At 37.1% G+C, this 19,448-nt stretch overlaps 1 protein-coding gene across 32 annotated transcripts in view; it reads right to left on the reverse strand.

The window, feature by feature from the left end:
* Positions 1–19,448, reverse strand: part of ANK2 (ankyrin 2) — a 310,156-nt gene that overhangs the window by 40,174 nt on the left and 250,534 nt on the right. For 13 of the 32 annotated variants that reach the window (XM_026847415.1, XM_026847416.1, XM_026847396.1 and 10 more), the window contains 9 exons: positions 19,104–19,207; positions 15,515–15,556; positions 14,614–14,649; positions 7,434–7,658; positions 5,662–5,760; positions 4,298–4,452; positions 3,160–3,371; positions 2,130–2,334; positions 262–358 (listed from right to left, as the gene is read on the reverse strand). In XM_026847415.1, the coding sequence (XP_026703216.1) occupies positions 262–358; positions 2,130–2,334; positions 3,160–3,371; positions 4,298–4,452; positions 5,662–5,760; positions 7,434–7,658; positions 14,614–14,649; positions 15,515–15,556; positions 19,104–19,207 (1,175 nt within the window). The remainder of the gene's footprint in view (positions 1–261; positions 359–2,129; positions 2,335–3,159; positions 3,372–4,297; positions 4,453–5,661; positions 5,761–7,433; positions 7,659–14,613; positions 14,650–15,514; positions 15,557–19,103; positions 19,208–19,448) is intronic. The other 19 variants (XM_026847409.1, XM_026847410.1, XM_026847406.1 and 16 more) reach the window with 4 other exon arrangements.

The raw sequence follows: 19,448 nt of genomic DNA on the forward strand, positions 1-19,448 counted from the left end.
AGGACTAAAGGCCAAGATAGAAATGACGAGAACATCAATTTCTTTCCACAGCTGGTAAGGGCATTAGTGCTTACAGCTCTTGTACATCATCTGTCTGGCATAGGAGGCTCAGGGTTTCCAAGATACCTCATCAACTGATTCACAACACACACAAAATATCTATGTTCCTCCTACTGTATAAACTAAAACAATTTAAAGGAAATATGTATTGAAGAAAGACATGTGTTTGAAAGTAACACTCATGTTTTGTTGTATAGGTACCTGGCAGACACATTTGTCGTGAAGGAAACACATTCATTAACAAATGTCAGTGGTGTTGTTCCAGTGATGTCTTCCCATTGGGCAGGGGTGGTTCCTCCTGAAATTAGATATTTAAAAAAAAAATTAAAACCAAGCAAGTCTGCAACTTTCTTGCTTCTAAGAAATATTTTACATTCTTCTGAGTTTTTAATCACTATGAAAGCAATAACAATCCCAGGACCTTATCCTTAGGTCCACATTATTTCACTAATGCTAGTAGGATTGTATGGGTTTCTTCTGAGAAAAGAAAGTGCCCAAGTGATTTTTCAAATGATGATTCCCTTACACAGCTCCAGAAACATTAAAAGAGGCTAGAGTTCTGGGGTGAGAGTAATTTATTAGAAATTACTTTTGTTCATTCTAGACTATTCACATATGTGGGGCAAAATTGGCCCAGATATAGGGATGTTAAACCAACATTGTTACACTTGGAAAACAATAATAATGTTACTCATAGTGACACCTACAGTTTATGATTTCTATAATCTACTTGTTTTTCAAATATTTCAAAGACTCGGGCCTGATACATATATAACTAAGAAATTTCTTTTGCACATTACTGTGAAAACCTGTGTCTGACAAGCTCCCTGGAAGATCCCCTGCAGTTGAAATGTGCACCTCCGTATGGTGCTGTACAACAGACAGCCTTCCAAATTCCTATCAGACCATGAATGTTTCAACCCTCTTTGTCACGGACACTGCCAGCTTCCTATTTGGCCTATGCAGCTGAAAATGTGGCGACAATCTTTCATCCTGCAGCTGTGTTTTCAAGTTCTTCAATGAATGTCCCTGCCTCACAAGTTTTGGTAAAGAATGTCCTGTTGGTTTCCAGTTACTTTAAATTCACTGAGTTTACAGAAAACAGAAATAGAATTGTTTACATCTAACAGCAGTTATGAATGAATAACTAAAGGAAAAACTATGCATAATCAGGGCTAAATTAGAGTATGTGTCTGTCCCTCCTCTCATATACAGCTGACTTGTTAGATATCCATTTGACCATGTAGCACAGTCTTTATGCAAACCTTAAACCAAGTTGTTACCTGTAAAGGAATACTAGTGTTTAAGAAATACCTCATTTCTCCTTTTGGTGAAGCATACTTGGAACCAATTTCCCTTTTGAACTTTTCTAGAGGATACTTGCAGATTTACTGTCCCTCCAAAAACTTATTCAAATTCCTCTTTATAGAGGAGACCATTCTTCCTTATTTAAATAAATAATGTTTCACTCTCTTGGAAATGCAAATACTAATTTGTTGACTAGATGTTGTTTCTGGTATTTCAGCAGCTACGTAACACCTTGTATGAAGAAACTGTAAAAGCACCTGTCCTCAGGAATGACTCATTGGCACACCTCAGGGTGTAATTCATCTTACATTGGGTTGGCATTTGAAATCGTTTTGAAAATTAAGATGCTAACTTCTAAACAGAATAAACACATGCAGCTCTGCCTCTTAACTGAGATGCTAATCATGTTGGAGTTATAGCAACTATAAAATGCTTAACTTCAGTATTTTCCTCTGAAGTGTACAGCAACATTATGTCTGTGCTACACTTACTCTGCTAGGCAGAGTAAAACAACTGTAAGGAAAATGCAAACAAAACCAAACCCAAGGTCTATAATTACATAACACATCTCTTCTTAGTCCAAATAATAAATGTTATTTCTGCTATAAAATAATTGTTTGGAAAGTAGTTTATTTTCATAGCCTCTCATCCCAGTCAGGTTTTCACCAAGCTTTCCACTGTATAATCAGTTTAACATATTCAGCCCACGATGACTGACAATTTCAAGGTGCACATAAAAAGCTCTAGTATTTGCATCCTACCTGTTATGCTGCATAGTAGCCTTAAAGTGGGTGTGTCACCTCCATAACCATTCATGATCCCATCACTGGAGGCCTTGGGGACGGGAATCGTCATCGTGATGGGTTTATGGAACTTCCTTCTCCGGGGCTCCAGTGTGACTATAGGACTGAAGGTAGCCTTGTTGCCTAAAATTTTCTTTGTCAGTTCAGTGTGCATAGGCTGAGCCTTTCCAAAGCAAAAGACAGTAACAGAATAGTTACTTGAAAACAGTTTAATGAGTAAGTACTGTGTCTGTATATGGCCACGAAACCCTTACGTTTTTACACTAAATGGCAAAATTTCCCCTGAAAATCTGCAGATAGAAGACTTGACTGCCAGTGAGAAGGGGCGACCTCCCTTCTTCAACTTTTTTCACGCACTCCTCCACTTCTTATCCCTTTTCTTGGTGCTTGTCAGACCCTTTAGAGCATTAATTTAATTCAGATAACCAGTAGTAAATTATTCCCTTGCCATCTTTTTTTTTCAGAACAAGATCTGAGCTATTTTAGTAAGCTATTCAGTGATTCACGGGGGATTTCAACAAGCATAGTGTCCTGGCCAAGATAAACTCTGCATGCATGCAGCAGGAGGAGGGGATGGAGGCAGAGGAAAAGGCTTCCCTCTCTTTCAGTAGTGAACTGTTAAGCTGGTTTACTTCACGCTGAGAATCTGTTCAGTTGCCCTGGTTATTACAGCACCTTGTACTTCTCTGATGACTTTCATAAGCAGTATTTAAGAAATTGTTCTCTGACCCACACTAATATCATCATCATCACCAAAATGAGGTGCTTTGCCCAAGATCATACAGGCAGTTAACAGACAGGAACACGAAATAACTGGAATACTCAAAGGTTTACAACTTGGCTTTGACTTGTGCATGGATTTTATTTTTTTTAATTATTTTTATTAGAAGCATTCTAGACAACAACATACAACACGATAAGCTGAATATGCTGGTTCTCCATTCAAAGACGGTGATTTTACAGTTAAATAAAACCAGTTTCATTGTACCTGGAGGCCAACGCGAATTCGTTTGGTTAGAGCCCCTTCTGGGAAGACTGCCTGTACTTGTGGCACAACAGTGCTGCTCAGCACACCTCCCTCAGGTCCAATAAGGTTGCTGTCCTGTTTGATCCGGGATACCACTGCAAAGTACTGAGGGAAATCTCGGGTGATGATGCGGCAGATACGTTTCTTCTCAAGTTCCTCTGGAGTATCAAGTACTGAGGCCAAAAGAGAAGACGGTCAGAAGAAAATAATTTCATAGAAACAATAAGGTGAACTTCAAAACACATTCAAGCTTTTCACAGTTTAATTGCATCTTAGAAAAGTACTTTGTCTAGAAATCAAAGGGGCAAAGGAAACATACCCCACTATTTTAAGTTCAGCTAAAACAGGAAAGCAACAGACAGACAGAGCAACTAACTGAAAGGAGCTTAAGAGAGCAAACTCAGAACATGTTGACAACATCCCCAAAATCAGCAGGCAAACAAGCAAAGGGTCCAAGCCCCTTTCTACTTCACATGTTTACACTATGGCCCAGAGTAAGATCAAGGAAACTAAACTCCAAATCAAAAAAGTGTGAAAATATGACTTCATCTTTAAGTGTGTGAGATGGCTTGTTTACTTTGGGGGCTTTTTTTTAAAAAAAATGCATTAAAATTAATAACAAATTCTGCAGATACTAGACAGCCCAAGGCCATTCTGTTCTCTCAGAAAGCAAAAGTACCCATGACTGACATTTCCTCCCACACACGTAGCTGCTTGGAAAGGATTAGTATGATAATTGCCTTGTTTTGGAAAGATATTTGCTTTTCGTTTTCACTTAATGCTATGAAAAGGGGCCATAGAAAACAGCATCTATTCCCAAACTTTGTGATGGCAGACTTTGTTTTGTCCCACTGCTTCACCAGACCATGCACAAGGAAGTAAGCACAAGCACACAGTGCTTTCTCCTGGCTCCTGCACTGAGAATATGATTATACACCAGAGTGACTGAAATGAGGTATCTGAAGAACATAACGTCAGAAATTCTAGGGCAGACCAAACAAGAGGCACTAAACAGAATAAATGGTAAAAAGTTACTATCCCCCAGTTACAGAAGTAATACAGGAGCAGAAGAAAAAAAAAAAAAAGTCACACTGGATACCTTCATCCATCCCATTCAAGATTTCATTCAGTTCATCCTCAGTGTATTCACAGAAATGCTCCTTCCAGCTGTCCCCATTCTCACTGCGCAGGATCACCAGCTCTCTCTCTTTCCCACGCAGAGCAGCAAAATGGGGAATCTCCACAATCACAGGCCTGGCACAGCAACACAGCGCATTAAATGCACATGGGAGAGAGGAAGAAACAGGATTAACAGCAACTCTACTCAGTCTGTTACAAAGTGACCTGGAATTCTACCTATTTTGCTAGAATACTTTGGCATAATCCTAAACTAGTAGGTCACTAACACATATTAGATTTTTACAGGGACTCAGTAAATGCTGAAGGACAGATCAAAAAGTGCATTCACCTCTTTCCACAGTGTGAATGATATTTATTTAGTAAGATAACAGTGCTTAGCCAGAAATTTGGTAATTGTTTTGCAAATTCATAAAGAACTCTTGCTCATTTTAGTTGTCACTACTGTCTGGGTTAATCTGTGCAACTTCATTTCAAAGAGAATCTACTGTAACATATATGAATATCGGGACAAATTCTGATCTCACATATACTAGTGCAAATCAGAATAATTTCATTACAATCAGTGGGCAATTGTGTCCTGTGCCAATTTTACTTGATTGTAATTCCATACATTCCAATGAATTTATTCCTGATTTACACTCTGGGAGAGATAAAGGTGGTCTGAGGAGATCATCTGGGTTTCTATTTCAGTATAGGAGATAAGAATTTGCCTTGTTGCCTTACAAGCAGATGTCAATATATGTATCAATGTATGTGTCCATATATATATACACACACATATACAACACATGTGTGCATATATCTATATTTATATATACGTATACATACATACTCTTAGAAATAAGAGAAAAAATACAAATATATTTGTATATACACTTCTCTAATTAGATGACTCACACAGGTTACCATGTACATAGTAAATGCCATGTGTTCTATTATACTGGTGGTATCCAACATGTAACATATTGATTAATCAGTCCTTGATATAAAAAAAAATATCTTAAAATTTACAGTAGATTCCTTTTTTCTTTGTCCCAATCCAGGTTGCTTTGCTACAGACATCAAGCACATAACTAGGAAGATTTCATGCCAAAACAAAAATGAAGGCCACAGTACTTGAAGAAGAAGATACAAACATACCACCAAAACAAAACCACATACCACAAGGGTTGAAAAATGGTCCACTAAGGGTTAGGTATACAGAATTTCAAATGATAGAAAAGGACAATATCATGGGCATAATGACATAAAAAAATCATATTGCAGAAGGAGGAGAAGAATGGGGAGGTCAGCATCCATCAATTTGTTTCAAGTCTCTCCTACCCAAGGAATTTGGTCCCAGGAGGCCCCAGCTGAAGGATTCGGCTGACCAAGCTTTCTCCCTCATTAAGTGGGGGAGGAGCCGTAGGCAGATGAAGTTTACTGAGTACATCCAAAGCAGCAGTGAAAGAAAGAACATAAATAAACTTTATGTATTTTTTGTGCCAGAACGCCAGTGCCACTGTCTGGTCCACAGAGTGGAATTAGGCTGTACACTGAATAAGGTTCCGTCCTAGTGATGACAATTTGGCGATCAAAATCGGCAAAACTAGTTTCATTAATATAGGATCTTTTCTTGCTTATGGGAAGACAATGGGAGTTTTGGCAGTGAATCCAATGGGAACAGGATTTGGCCCTTAGAATGCATCTCTGCAAACAGTGCAGTAGGTTTCTGATTTCACTGCCAACACCTAGAATAACACTTGCAGAAAGGGCACAAAGATCTGAGAATGAATAAAACTATGCTATATCCTGGTCTTTCAGGTGAAACATTCTCATTAGATAGAGAAACCATTAAAAAGAAAATGGGAGACATACTTAAGGTTAATTTGTGTGTGACAAAGATATTGGGAAGACTGAATGTGACAGCACAATATTTCTTCTGCTCTTTAGATTTCTTTCTGCTTCTTTTTAAGAGAGACCGAGATGTGAAAAGAGCAAGTGGTACAACGCATCTGAGTAGCCAGCTTGTTTGCTGTTACGTGTAACAGCATTAAGAGGTATCCTGTCTGTCAAAAGGAATGGTTGGCTTTCTCTTAGCATCACATTCACAGTGTTGCAGGACTGCTCTTGCTTTTTTACCAGATTAGAGCAACAGTGAAGTAGCCAATACATGTCTGGGGTACATTCTCCTTTCACACTCCATAGAAAAGCAGTGGACAGTCAAAAACTACCTATCTCCCTAAACTCAATCTTTTAAGAAAATGCAGGCTCTGATGACTGGCTGTTATAATAGGATTTTAAAGGAACTGATTTGTTTTGAAATGGATTTAAACTACTGCTGTTTACAGAGTCACTTTTTTTTTTTTTTTTTACAATTTCTGAATGAAGCTATTTATTGTAATAGAAAGGGTTCCTTCAATCATCCATTTCTGGATGCCACAGTTGATAAGGAGAACAGTTGGTAAAACAAGTTTTGAAAAGTCTGGATAACTACTGCTTTCAGCTGAAAATTGCTAAAACAAGTTCAGCAGCAGACAAAAATCTGATCTTTCTATGGGTTTTGCAGCATAGGACAAAAGAAATAGCCAAAAAATTCCAGGGTTGTCCTATTGCTTAATTTAGCAATTTCAACCCCAGAAAAAGCAAAGGCACTGTGCTTCCCTGATGGTCCAAATTACTGATAACGCAACACAAGTCTCTAAGATAAGCAGCTGTAACTTGTGTTGAATATGTAACAGGCTGAACATTTGGGCTTTAGATCAGAGCTGTGCTATTCATGCCTTATACACTTAAATATAGTAGGAACTGCCTTTTCTGGCTGCAGAGGGGTCTTTTCCCACTATAATTTCACAACACTGAGTAATAATTATATCCAAGGAAGCACATTAGTCTTAGTGCTAGTGGTTAAAATATCCCTTTTCAAAGGAAAAAGCGTAAATGCTGTATGAATTGTTAACTAACAGCTGATTTGTATTTCACATGACCAGTCTGCTACCGTATGTTACAAACATCTTTTTCTGTTCAAGTCTTGAAAAAGGAACCATTTCAGTGCAACTTGCAAACAGACGGAAATAGCCTGAGCGTTCTCCGTCAGGCCATATGGCACCCCTTACCCAAGAAACTGAGCACCAGAAGGTCCGACTTCAATCAGGCGGCTGGCCAGACCTTCTCCTTCCACCATAGGAGGCATGGTGGCCAGTCTGTGGCGTTTCACCAACCGGCAAGTCACTCGCGTCGGAGCAGTGCATTTCCGCGGGGGAATAATGATTCGTAGTCCATTATGTCTGCAACCTCTCATGGCACCCCCACGAGCATCCACCATGAAACTAACTAGGAAGCTGAAAATCAGGAAAAAAATAAATTAGATACAAAACATATCAAAATTCTTTTGGTTACGTTCCACATACGTAACTATGTATGTAATTATAGTTCTTTCTCTAGATGTACAATTAGAAAAAGCCTTTCTCCCATGTGAAGCATCAAATCATGCTAAGATCATTTATTAATTAAACTGACAACTATTATCTAAGAGTTCTTTGCAGAAAGTCTTATTTTATGGTGCTGCTGTTGTTAAAAATACCAGCAGTCACTAATAAATGTGAGCACGTGTACGTACCTATTGGAGACAAAGTCAAGTACAAATATCACTACTCTGTACCTGCAAAGTTGGCACTCTTTAAAAAACTTTACAAGCAAATAATCTTATTGAAGAAAATTACTTATGACTCAAGAATATAAAGCCAATTCTGACTGGAGGCATTGTTAGGGGGTTTTTAGTTTATCTATATGATTTTCTAGTTATTTGAGATACCATTATTTCTAACATAAAATGGTTTAGATTAAAAATAATCAAATTTCATTCTGGCATGCGTGGATACAATTTGTAATACATCAATGGAGCTAGCACTATTTATATGAAAAACCCAACATGTTGTTCTTGTTTGAAGACAGATTTTGGATTTCGATGAGATGACAATAGCTACAGTCACTGTATAAAAGGTTTATTTATGGATTTTAGATTTTCTTTGTTGCTTTACATAGCAATACAATGTCCCAGTGGAAAACTTACAGATGCAGAATGACATCTACAGGGGAGCCCTCTTCTAGCACAAGGTAAACTATCATATTTATTTCTTTAAAAGGGAGAAAAACGTTTCATGGAATTTCTTTTTGCTGAACTTTTTATAGTTCCATGTATAACCGACAGGTAGATTTTGACAGGTTTGTTACAAAGATTGGGGACATTCTTAGGAAAGGTGTAGAACTACTTTCATTTTTTTTTACTGGTTTATGACTTAGGATCATGCCTGATGTGGGATGGGAATGTCAGGTTGCTGGAAGTGAAAATAAGCGTAGATGAGACAAAATGGTATCAGGCCTACTTCTAGCCACTAAAATAGAATCATCACATGGGGAGTCGCAGAAATGCTACTGAAGGACCTGCAATAGAGAAAAGCCCTTATAACATGAGTAACAAATACAGGTATTTTTCCACTGTCCCCTTGACCGTTCTGTGCAACAAACATTGCATCCATTCATTGTCCACACAGCTACAAGTAATTCCACATGCTGTAAAAACACAACACTCAACACACCGTGCAAGTCAGAAAAATGGATGATGGAAAGGAGCCACAAGCGCCAGTCAGAAGCACACCATGCACCACGGATGCCAGTCTTTCTCACACATGCAGTCTCCTATTCTACTGCCATTCATATACCTCTAGGTTTTGTTTAGTGTAAAAGTCTGGGTAGTACAACCATTATCTCATTCCTTAGAGGTTGGTGTTTCTGTGGTTTTAACAAGGGGGAAAAAAAGAAAATGAAAACATTTTACAGCTTTGATTCTCTGGGGATTGATTTAGAAAAATGGGAGCTTCCTTCATAAAATACATACTTTATACATTTTAAAGCACAGGTGAAAGAAGAGCTTAAGAGAAACTAAATGCTCAATTGACGCAATAATGCTCTACGGCTTGCACTGCAATTTTCCTTTAACTGTATGAAGTAGTGTTATCAAAGTGGTTCTGAATTATGTTTCAGAGAATCACTCCAACTCTCCACCATAATGGGTCCATTAGAGGTAGTTAATAACACTGAGTGCTGGAAGAAGAGTTTCATATTTTGATGCTAATACTACAAGCAGCAGAAATACTACCCCCACAATTACCAGAAGCTAATGAGTGCACTTATTGAATTAAACTAGCATTCACATTTTTCACTGTGTAAGCTGTCATGAATACCATTTTTAGGATGCAGATATTTTCATTATTGATGTAATACTCAAGATTGTATACTTTAACAACAGGGTCACGTTCTTTCACTGTCCATCACTGAAATATTAGTGCTAGGTCATCTGTCTGTCTTATGTCCTCCTTAGCTTATCTTTGCATGTGTCTCAGCAATGCCAAAACCACAAGTGCCAGAAGAATGCACATGCACAACAGGTAAGGGTCCAAATCAAATAATCTCCCTTTTGACCATAATAATGTGTTTGGTTGCTTTTAATATGGTGCTCTTTCTCCATATAGTAATTCCTTTCAGACTAACTAAAAAGATAGTGCTGAAATAGTAGTGCCTTCTCATACAGCACAAGTTACCCAATTAAGATAACCAGCTTGTGGTGCAGAACCAATACAAAAGCTGAAGAAGCAGTAGTCGTCTTTAATTTTGACCAACTGTAACAAACGTATCTCACCTCACACACGGGGTCACAGCCCTGTGTTCCCAGATTGGCAGAACCTGGGATCTCATACAGATCGATTAAAAATTGAGTGTGGCATTTGTCTCTAGTAAGCGCTCAAGAGGCAAAAGGATAACTGTGTATGTTCAGGCTTTGAAGCTGCAACTCCTTCTTTCAGTTTAAGTTTACTGAATGTGCCTGCTGGCTCACAGCAAGGTCTGTCAGTGAAATCTATCACAAGGTCTCTCGTCAACTATCACTGTAACCAACTGTTGCTCCAAAGAGTGGAAAACCAGGCAAAGGTAAGTATCATTGGACACAAAGATAACAATGGTCAGGATAAAAACAGTAGGACATTGTTATTATTATTCACTGTCAAAACAGCTGTTTCTATCATAAAGATGATCTAACACATTTACTAAATAACAAGACACTATCTGGCAAAGAGGACCGTTCATCACAGTATACAACAAAAAAATAGATTTGTGCCTTATTACTGAAACAGATCTCCAGGTGAAATGGGAGATTCCTGAAGGGTTCTGTGACTCCTGGATGAGTCTGAAAGCACCTAAGAGGCTGCAGATACCTTTCAACTGCTGGACAGCAAATTCAGGCAAAAATAAAACAGTATGAGGCCAGCATAAAAAGATTAGTGCCAATTATCTCACTAAAATACGGAGGAACCAGTTCACAAAAACAGCTATATAAAACTATGAAATTTCCAGAAAAAAAATATTCTGGAGAACTAGCATGAATATACTGCAAAAGGAAGAAACCAAAGGGGAAAATTCCTTAGCTCCAGAGATGTGGCATAAAAATCTGAAAGGATAGTACACTGATTTGTAGAGCTGACATAGAATGTAAAAACATGTTCTTTTTCACCATACCACATGTTTCCTTCCCAGCCTTTTGCCACATTCATTGTTTCATCCACCAGTTTAATCCAATTTCTTTTCAACTCCTTTTTTTTTTTTTTTCTTTTTTTAAATCCACACGTTTAACAATTTTGGATATGCAATAAAGTCAAGCAAATAATTCATAACAAAATATTTTCTGAATCATAACAGCCTCTTTTTCAGCCTATCTGCTACATAAGAGGGCATCTAGATGGTGATATTACCGTTCCAGGACTGGAAAAGCTTTGCCCTTTTGAAGGACTGTGTTTATCAATACACAAATAATTTATATAGAACTAACGCACAAAAAAACATGATAAAACATGCTTTCTAAAATGTGCATTTAGGAAAGTGAAAAAATTGTATGACTACTATAAAGGAAATATAAAATGCAAATTAATTATTTTGTTGCCCAAGCACACACACATTATTTTTCCTCTCCCTAATGTTTCTTTTACCAGATGTTGTTAAGTGACAAGACTGAGATAGGAAGAGATTGTATTCAAATGAACAAATATGAATAACCCTAAACATGACAAAGCTTAGGTGCAGGGGTCTGGTTCCTTCTCTGATTGCACGCAGAGTGTGCTTTGCTTTATCATCCCTGAGGGGAGGGCTCTTTAAAGGGTAACACAAATGGCTGTGTCAAGAGAAAGAAAAAAAAAAGTTAATAAAAGGGATTAAAGGGAATCAGAAAGCTCTTACAGGTTATCACTAGAAGAAAGGAGGCATCCTAAAAAAAATAGGCTGGTAAGTGTTCCTTACATGCTTCTATGATAATTTATTATAATATTAAAAATTAAAGAAAAATAAAAACAAAACAAAACAAAAGAATTTGTAAGAACTTCATGTAGGTATCATAGCTACAATTTTCAGAAGGGGTTAAAAATGGCACAATAGGAGAAGGAAAATCTTAACAGGGACGAACTATGGTTAGGAGAAATGAGCTAAAACTGAGGAGAGGGAAAACTATAAATAGAAGAAAACTATGACAGCTGATAAGCAAAAACATTCCTGTGAGCCATTTAAAACAAAGGTGGCCAAAATAAGCAAACTGATTGATCAAGCAGTACATCAAAATTACATGTACTTTCCACCAGGAAAAGTCTACTTCAGAATATGTTTTAAATGTCCTTCCTATAACAACTATATACAGGGGAAGCACCCTCCTTTAGCCCTGACTCAGTTTACCTTGGCAACCCATAGCAAGAACTTAAACTTCAATTAAGTGATGATTCAAAATCAAAGCAGATAATGGGTTAAAGCAGCAAAGTCAAAATTTGTATGTCAGGTGTGACTAGGGCAACAATGAGATGATCTTTCTCAGTATACTAAGACAGCCTTTAAGAAAGTTTTATTTTCTGCCAGTTTTAAAGGGTCAGTTAGAAATGATGCATGACACAAACATGGAACCCCGACAGTCTTGCAAATTGGATCGATACTGAGTGTTCCTGAGATTTAGCAAGGTGGTAGTCCAATATAATAGCTAAATCAATAACACAAATTAGGTTTTGGGGTATCACTGCCTTCTGTCTTTTAAAGAGAATGAAGGGGAAATCAGGATATTTTTAAAAGAAAAATTAAAAAACAAAAGCAATTCTTTTCAAGGAATAAGTTATAGAGCGCAGGGGAGTCTACTTGCTTTGTTAAACACATGGTTAGCAGTTAGGTCAAGCATCATCCATTCTCCTCTAATTTAGCAATACTTACTCATAAATTAGAGAGGCTGTTTCATTCTCTTTAATTTTAGAGCAATTAAAAACTAAATACTTGCCATATGAAAGGTAACTATCAACTAACAATGGCTATAGCATCCTTCTGGTGGAGGACATACACAAAAGGCCCCTAAATCTTTCAGGCTGTTTCCATCCATGCCTTCTACAGAGAGGAGAGCAAAGAGCAATGGGTTTTCTAATGGCTCCACTTGAAGAAAACACAGACAATATATACACATTGGATTTATCCACCCTACAAGGGCAAAAAGTTGTGGTGTATTTTCATGAAATATTTGTATTTCAGATCTGAGCCTCAGTTATTCCCTTTGCTGACTTTATTCATATGGAATTAACTTGGTTTTATTCTGTATGTATGCTCATTTGAAAGGATGAACAAATAAAATAAAAAATGGATGTGTCAACGCTGGGGGGTGAAAGAAGATACTCAGTGTGTGATTTGTGGAGAATCACCGTTGCGTAAATAACTTTGTAGAAGAGTCACAGTTTCAGGGGGCTGCGAATGCAAGCATGTTGGCACTCAAACGCACTTATTCTGCAGAACCATTTGAAGAGCCATGCAAACCTAGCATTGTGAAGTGTCTTTCTGGAACAGGCAATAGTTCTTTGAACACACAAGCCAGAAGAGGCAAAATCAATAACACCACCACTTTCATACACTCGGGTCAGGTATGATTATTCTTTCAAACTAGCTAGGCAGGCACACATGCTCTCATCAGGTAGCAGGAAACAATAGAAATCTCTAACTAGAACACATCCATTGTAGACACATTTAAGAACTTTTCTGTGTACATTATCTTAATTTTCAAAAGAAACTGGGAAACAAGGAGATAGCAGCATTCAGTGTTAGTCGCAGTGTGAAGAAGCAGAAACAATCAGGGTGCTTCAGCCATTGTAAAGTGTTCAGCTGGAGAAGGAAAACTAATAGAGAGTCTGAAATTAAGAAAAAAGGCCTTGATCCAGCTCCTGCTGAAGTCAACAGCAAGTCATTCAACTACCTCAGTGTTCTTTCCCTCAGGTTGCAACTGTGTCATACACAAACAAGGCAAAATAGACATTCCAGGAGGACAAAAAACATGATCATACAAAGGAAACCATTACAGTACTAACTTATGGTAACATTCTCTTCGCTGCATTAGTCAACTACATAGAGACTAAGTGACATGACCTAAAAACATGGATTCTAGTTTGGGGTTTTATTTAGCCATGAAATAAGTTTGCACAGCCAAATATTGACAAAGGTTCTCACCTTTCTGTGGTTATGTTAAAGGAGATGAAAAGGTAATGTGCCAGTAAACAGTTTGCCAAGTGAAGATAATCACCTTTGGGAAGATATAACTTCAGGTGTTCTGTGCAGGATGCAATCTGCCAGTGACTCAACCAGTGATTAACAGAGGTCACACAAAAAATTCATGTGGCATGAAAAATGAAATATATTGGCTCTGTGCTTTTATTCTACTAGTTCCATTATGGTTGCACAATTTGGAAAATATGGCCTAGGGAGTGGCTCTACAATTTTCTTTATATTGATAAGTGAGATAAAAGGCCCGCTTTGTAATGTAACAGTTGAAACTAAACCTGTCTACATTGGTTTGTGGTGGATTATTTGTGGATTTTTTTTTTTCTTCCTTTTAATAATATTAAACCATGCCACCAACGGAGAAAATGTATTGGTTAAATCAATGGTCAAAACAATCTCAGAATGTATAAGGAGCTGTGTTAAGACTTTTTGCAGTGGACTTACTATGTGTGCAGTATTCTTTTCTTATAGAGGACATAGATGTGAGAAAGTGAACACTTACTGTATAAGAAGAGAAATAGGATCATGTGTAACTCCTACTGCTAGTCAGAGTAGATTTTTCTCGCTCTTGCCTAACGTGCACTATCAAAACACTAAAGCATCCTGAAGTGAGGTAAAAAGGAGGATAAATAGGGTGGGTGAGAAGTACAATGTATTAAAGAAAGAAATTATGCAGAAGTTCACCTGCTGTTGTCATGATCAAGACATGGAGAAGAGCATCTGCAATAGAATAGATGATTTAATATCAAAAAGGAAAAGAAAAGGGAAAAAAGAATGAGTTAAATGAAATACTGAAATCTTGGAAAAATGAAACAGATTTCTAAATTAAACACATGAACATATACATATATATGCATATTCAATACATGTGAGAGGGTAGGAGTGAGCATGGAAAATAAGCCTACAAAAACACCCTTGGTTACAAATGGTTACTACTACTACAGCAGGAAAGCTAGAGTGATCTGGTTTCTCTACATACATTCTTAAACTGGAAGTCAGATACCTAAAATGTAAATTAGATTGTGAGTAAATCTCTCAGAACCAGATTAGGGGAAAGACCACGGTATATCAAAGAGTAAGGTAACTAAGGTAATTCCAGCCAGTTTCTGTTAACACAATAAATCATTATTTTCTTTTCTTCACATTTCCTATCGATATATTCAGTCCTCCACTTTCTTCCATTTCAACATGTTTCTTGTCCTCCTTTTGTCCTGCACTACAGAATGACAAATTCCACTTTCAGTTTGACCCATTTAGGCTCTTAGTAACACGTCACACGGCCAGTTAGTTTTCTGATGTTGCTTTTTACTATATATCGCCATTGCCATTTGCTTCCACTGACATGAACAGCAATTTGCTATTAATGAAACACACCTGCTGTTTTTCCTTATTGTAACCTTCTGAATAAAGGTCATAAAGGCTACAGTATAATTTGAAATCATTTAGACCTTCAGATTTTAGAAATGACTATCAGCTGGTCGCTGCCAGGTCCTGTTTCCATTACTATTTCCAGGAAATTAATCTCATATTGGGGAAAACAATATTATGGCTTCAAAATACAACACTTGAAATATATTTTGTTTACCTTGTTAGCAAGGATCCAGCCTCCTTTTTTGCAGACATGCAGCTAAGAATGATAATTCACATTATTTGTCACAGTTCGAGCTGTCCACTCCCTCATACTTCTCCCTTTTTCATTGATGGAAGCAACAACTTCCAATTCACCAAGAATATCCCAATTGTTTAATTTTGTCAAATACAAGTACTGGTACATTTGGATCATCTATCAGTCAAATAAGGACTACTTCATCAAATTATATAAAAGAAATCAATATCTTTCATTAAATAGAAGTTTTATTGTGACCAAGTCAGAGTTGGAAAAACTGCAGAGCTGCTAGATATCTTGCTCTAGAACACAAAAGCAAATTAATATCAAAGCATGAACACAAAGCTCCTTCCTCACAGTGCCATGTTCCTGACAATATACCAGATTTGCCTCTCTTCTTATCTACCACACCTTTACATACTGTCAGTAAAATTCTTAGAAATAGAATCTATACAACTACATTGTGGAAATTTTTTTAGCTGTATCACCAGAACCCAGGTAGGAAAACAACATCATTTTGCACATAATTTATACTTGAAAATCTTATAGTCAGCCTTATCTTTACCATTCACACTTAACTACTGTGGGTGATAGAGACATAAGGATACTGTCAAGCAATGTCTAAATGCTGCAAGTGAAAAGAGATCTTTTAGTTCAGTGCTTTTTGCCTTCCAACTTAATGAAAATACATGTGTTCTTCCACAATAGGATATTGTTAGGTATGAGATTAAAACTGTGAAATGCATTTGCATTTATGTAGGCATTAAGTTCTGTCTCTCATAACGCTACAGCAGGAAATTATACGTAATACCCCTAATGTTACCAACAAAGTGATCAAACTCTATCTTACTGGATATTTAGCACCCAAAATTTCTGGAGGATTTGGAGATCCTTAACTTTCCTCAATATGTATGATCAGATAGTTTTATCAGGAGAAGCAAATGTGATTTGCTGAAAGGAAATTTAAATGCAGAAATGTATACTTTTTCCTTCAGCAGTGAAGCCATTCAGAAACCGTTAGCTGTGTAAAGTGACCAGGAGGTGTTCTATGTTGAGATTGTGAGCACCGAAAGAGTGTTACCTCTTAAGAGAGAATTATTTTCTCAGTTTCAAAATGGCTGCCAAAGATTCTGACCAATGCTCTTGCTTTTCTTCCCTTATTGATGAAATTATTAACATATTGAAACAACAGTTACATTTACATTTTAAATGGATGGTTAAAACATTTTCCCCTTCTGAAATTTCAGACACAGAAGAAGTTTTGGTTAGTTATGCAATAGCTGAAATATATGCCTGTGAAATTCCTCACCAAGAGAACAGTTCTCTATAAATTTATCCTTTTGCTTGGGGGTGTTACACTGTGACCCACAGAAACACTTCTCTACAATGGGAGATCAGTAAGAACCCAACAATAATTTGGGGTTAGCCACTGAAGTAGTGCAGGGAGAAATCAGTGTCATTTTTTTCTGATTTCATAGAATACAAAATTAAGAACATCTGTGCTTAATAAATTGCTTAATAAATTACTGTCCAATACTTTGCTGATGTGCTACTTCACAAAAACATGGTCTCAGTTCAATACATTTCCAGTGCCTTGGGCAAAACCGAGGCCATACCCTTGCTTGACAATGCATTTATCTTAACAATGTTTAGATGGGATTTCTTTTCAAACACTACGAGTTTTCTTTCATGACAGATACATACTACTTCAGTGTGCGCACCTGCAATGTCAGCAGTGTTGCTAGCTCGTAAGAGCTAGTAATATTGCGCATCTGTGTATGAAGGAGGGTGTAGGTGATGAGAGGGGTACAAATAACAGACGTTGTTGTTGCAGCTATGTGATTGCAACAATCACGCACAGAGTACTTCTCCAATTGTTTCACCTTTAAAATAAGGTCTTACGAGAGAAACTCTAGTAGTCAATATATTTTCCTAAAAAAAAGAGATGCAAATGAGATGCACCCCAACAGTTTATAACAATGACTCAGACAAAGCAGAGCGAGATAAAAATCAAGTGTTGTACAGTCTTTTCCAAAGGCTGAGTATTCATTATTGTAGGTTTCTTTATTACAATATTTAGTGGCACGTTAGTTGGTGTGTATAAAAAGAAGAATGTAATTTGTGTGGTGTTAAATGTCACTATTTCATACAAGGCTGCAGAGAGCATTGCTCCTATTAAAATCTGATATTATTATCTTGCCGCTGGCATCCTGGTCATTCAAAAAGATCTAAATATCACTAATATTTTTTAAAAGAAAACCACAAAATGATTGCATATCCAAGAAATAAATGCCACTCTTCTAGAAAGTATTTAGTTCATCCTCTGCAATCACTGGAAAGACCTACCTTTCTGAAAGGGGAAAGTAATACATCCTTTGGAAAAAGCCTGTAATCTATTTAGGGTTAGAATAAACGACCAAAACAATTTTAAAGCTTACATATCGACATATAAACACATACATACTGTACACATTAAGTATTTTCATTTAATTTGTTAGTTTTAGAGCTCAAGAAATGCAAATTCAAACAACACTGGTCACAGCCAAATATCCTGCTACCAGTTAACAAACAAATTTCTCATATATGTCACAAATCAGTCAATTTGAAATCACAGTTATGACAATATTGTTCCTCTTCTAGACCAGGACTGCCTGTCATTCCAAATGGGACTCCAGTGTTATTTTTTGAAAGATAAGGACTGTAAGATTGTTGCAAACTCATTTGAGATTAACAAACAATTTTCTCCATGTGATGTCCAGCCATGCTGCGTACAACACAGCTCACAGAAATGAAATGCTTCTTCATGACATCAGTTTCTTATGAATTCATCTCCACATGCCTCATCAAGTCTGATGGCAGGACACAAGTGTAGAATTCAGTGTGAAGAATAAAATTACTGAAAATGCGGTGAGTAAGAGCACATAAACCAAATGCACTCATAGATTTTGAGGCAAACCATGGTAAGCTTTGTATGAATTTGGCTAGGCCTGCATTTTGACCTGTCTTACTCCATATTTCAATGAGCTTGCCTAAATGCAAATGCTTACAAAGAGTTGATTGTGACAATACATGACCATAGTGGCCAAATATGTGTAAAGCACATGATGTTTAGGTTGCTTGTCTCTTACACAGTTCATGTAATTCAATATCCTTGGTTTCTTTTCTTAGTAATCATGACAAACACTAGAGGTGGTGCTTACCTAAACTACTTCACTACCATAGGAAGTACTCACCATCTGGAGCGATTAGGCCCTTGGTCTCAATTATTACTAACTTTAAAAAGGCACTGTATTTCTTTCTCCATAAAATTCACACAACTGCATGTGTGTACGTAGTGATTATTCATTCCTCTTGAACTTGACTGAAAGCTCACTGACTTGCAGTGGTTTCAGTGGACAGTCTTGGTAATCAGGCTTGCTCAACTATCAGAGCTTAGGAGATCATAACAATTTACTGACAGCTCTAGGAGGCAATGAATTAAAATATAACTCCTAGTTAAGCATTAGTTGAAGCTGCTGCCACTGCAGGTATTCTCTTTTTTCAGTACAATGCTAATTGATACACTCACCCTGAATGAATAGGGCTGGAAGAAAGAGCCACATTGTCCAAGTTTTCAGGGCCCCAGCTTAAGCGATATGAATTCCTTTCAGCTTCTTTGGCCAGAGTTGTTACCTTGGTAAGCAAAAAACCCTCCTTTTTACTACAATAAAATCAATTATCAACCAAACAATAAGAAGATGTATTTTGTATACTAGCACCTAAAGCGTTTGAACTTTCTTAAAAAAGAGAACAAAGGAGTAATAATAGCATTAAGATATTAGAAACCCCTTACTGTAACAAAGTAATCATATGTTAGTGGTCCCAAGTGAAATGAATGCTGTGATTTACCAAAGTAGCATTTCCTTTTTTTTTT

The sequence above is a fragment of the Athene cunicularia genome (assembly GCF_003259725.1).
Source record: "Athene cunicularia isolate RWA chromosome 4 unlocalized genomic scaffold, athCun1 chr4_part2, whole genome shotgun sequence".
NCBI classification, from domain to species: domain Eukaryota; kingdom Metazoa; phylum Chordata; class Aves; order Strigiformes; family Strigidae; genus Athene; species Athene cunicularia.